Source organism: Antrostomus carolinensis, unplaced genomic scaffold (assembly GCF_000700745.2).
Source record: "Antrostomus carolinensis isolate BGI_N321 unplaced genomic scaffold, ASM70074v2 scaffold38660, whole genome shotgun sequence".
NCBI classification, from domain to species: Eukaryota; Metazoa; Chordata; class Aves; order Caprimulgiformes; family Caprimulgidae; genus Antrostomus; species Antrostomus carolinensis.
Window position 1 is genome coordinate 13,004 of NW_010291507.1, and position 2,351 is coordinate 15,354.

Sequence of the window (2,351 nt, forward strand, 5' to 3'; positions counted from 1 at the left end):
GGGAAAGAGCTGGGGACTTCCACTACAGTTGGCATGGCAGGAAAGAAGGAAGTGGCATGGGGTCAGGCACCTTTGTGAACCGTGGTCCTTTGTCAGCCCTTTTAGAGACTGTTTCAATGTCTTTAACTAGAACATAATTTTGCTGTTCAGGAGACGGAGGACTGTGGCTGCTGGAGGATGGCAGAGGCAAAGCCTGAAAGCACTGGTGTGGAACAGCTGGGACTTAAGAGTAAGTCTCTGCTCCGGGATCCTAAAGACCTGTCCCTGGGACCTCGGTTGCCACCTGCCCTATGCCCAAGGCGGAGCAGAAACAGCACAATCCACAAAAAGTCCGGCTCCCTTCACCTGCTGGAGCTTCTTACAGCTAAGATAGCTGAAAAGATTATCTTGGTTTCCCGTGTGACCCAGCCTGCTGCCTTGGCTGCCCTGTGTCCTAGAGTGCAACATCACCCAGGTACGAGGTCCCTGCAGAGGGGACAGTCATTGCTTCGCAGGCAATGGTGGCTTTTGACCCTTGGTGCCTGCTAACACACCACATCCTGGCTGTCAGCTGCTCTCAGGCAGGGTGGTGACATTGCTGAAGTTGGTGAATGGTGCGTGTGCACATCACTTTTCCCAGCCCATTTCTGGGCAGTTTCTCTGCCTGCAACACACTCAACCCCATGACCCCAGGAAGGGCACCCGTCACTCTTGTCCTCCAAGCCTGCCAGCAATTCAGTGGATGCAGAGCTATGAGTGCCTCTGTCCCAAGAGGTTGATCTCTCACTTTCACCAGCTAGACCCTCCCTCCCTTCTCCCTGGGGCAAGGCACGAGAAAGAAAACATACTCTGGAAAATGCAGCTCTGAGTTTACTGTGGGTGTTTTACATGCAGCAAGGTTCAAGCAGGGACAGGGTTATCTCTGAAGGAAGCGGGGTCTGTTGGTGCACAGCCTCTTTCTGGGGCCATCTGGGATGATCCCTGCTTCTGCCAGGGTGATGTAACATGGCCTTGAACTGGCTGCCTGAGACGGGCAGGGAATGGGACAGTCAGCAGCCTCAGAAGAGACAGAAGGGGACCCTTGTGTGCACTGATCAGGTCACTCAGGTGCAGTCTCCAGGGCCACACCAATGCTGAAGCAAGTGCCGCTGCTGCTATTTCTTCATTATTTTTTTGATCCACCGCAGGTAGTTGGAGATGCGAGTGTAGACCCCGGGTGGGTTGTTGTACCCAAAGGAAACGATGCCTTGTGCCACCTTATTGCATACCAGGGGCCCACCAGAATCTCCCTGAAGACAGATGAGAGACTGGTTTTGGAGGCCTCTTCCCTATGGGAACAGGTTTCACCTTGGTTCCCCTCCTGCCCAGGCACTGCCATGAGGGCTGCACCTCTGCTCCGGATCTGCAGCTCTGCTCCTGCCCACACGCCCACCAAGCCGGAGGAGCTGAACAGAGCAGGGGAGTTGGGGCTCTACCCCTGGGGACTGCGCATGGACTTGGTGTCAGGGCATCCAGACAGCGAGTCCACATGGAAGCTACAAATCAAATGCTTGTGACCTCTCCTGGGAACGAGTTAAGTCTGTGGCAGCAGCAGCCCCTGCTCCCAGAGAGCCCACCTGCCCCATGGCCAAGCCCCCAGCCCATCAGCAGCCCATACCTGGCTGGAATCCCTGAGCTCATGGAAGCTGCCAGCACAGACCATGCCGGTGTTGAGATGCGGATAGAAGCGGATGCATTTCCTGCGGCTGTAGATGGAGACTTTGGTTTCAAAGAGCTTGTTGGTCACCTGGTCGTCATCAATCAGGCCCCACCCAGCTATGCTGCACTTGGTGCCTGTGGGGAGGTCGCTGCTGGTCTTGGGCAGTGGAATGGTCTTGACATAGTCATTGAGAGTGGCCTTCGCTGTCAGCTGGGAGAAAGCAAGGTTTTTGTAGAAGGCTATGAGAATAACAGCTGAAGGACACTTTGTGCACAAAGGTAGGGGAGGTCTAGCAGGACATAATGCACTGCAGACTCTGGGGAGCTGCTACGAATAGGGCATGTGGCTCCAAGCCCTGCCCATGGTTCCCACCCTGGTCCTTCCCATTCCTGCCTTCCTCCAGCACTCATGGGCAGAGGCAGAAGCAGTTGATTTGCAGAAGGAGGTAACAGCAAGAACGTGCTCTGCCCAGACCTTGCTAGATCCACAGCCCCACTCTGCCCTCCAACCCCCTGCCTGCTGCAGGACTGCCTTGCCTTGAGCAGCATGATGTCATTAGACACGGTGTCAGGGTCGTATTCAGGGTGCTGGTGGTATCTGAGAACTCCCCGGATCTGCTGGGTTGTTTCTGGTTCGTGGATGTTGTGAGCCCCCAAGATGACTGTGGCATTCC

General features: G+C 55.3%; 1 protein-coding gene across 1 annotated transcript in view; it reads right to left on the reverse strand.

Annotated features, from left to right (window-relative positions):
* Positions 1–1,133: 1,133 nt before the first annotated feature.
* The window catches only part of LOC104531565 (mast cell protease 1A), a 1,713-nt gene continuing 495 nt past the window's right edge, over positions 1,134–2,351 (reverse strand). Inside the window, exons 3-5 of the mRNA XM_010176481.1 lie at positions 2,215–2,351; positions 1,637–1,888; positions 1,134–1,268 (exon numbers count right to left, since the gene is read on the reverse strand). Of these exons, the coding sequence (XP_010174783.1) occupies positions 1,134–1,268; positions 1,637–1,888; positions 2,215–2,351 (524 nt within the window). The remainder of the gene's footprint in view (positions 1,269–1,636; positions 1,889–2,214) is intronic.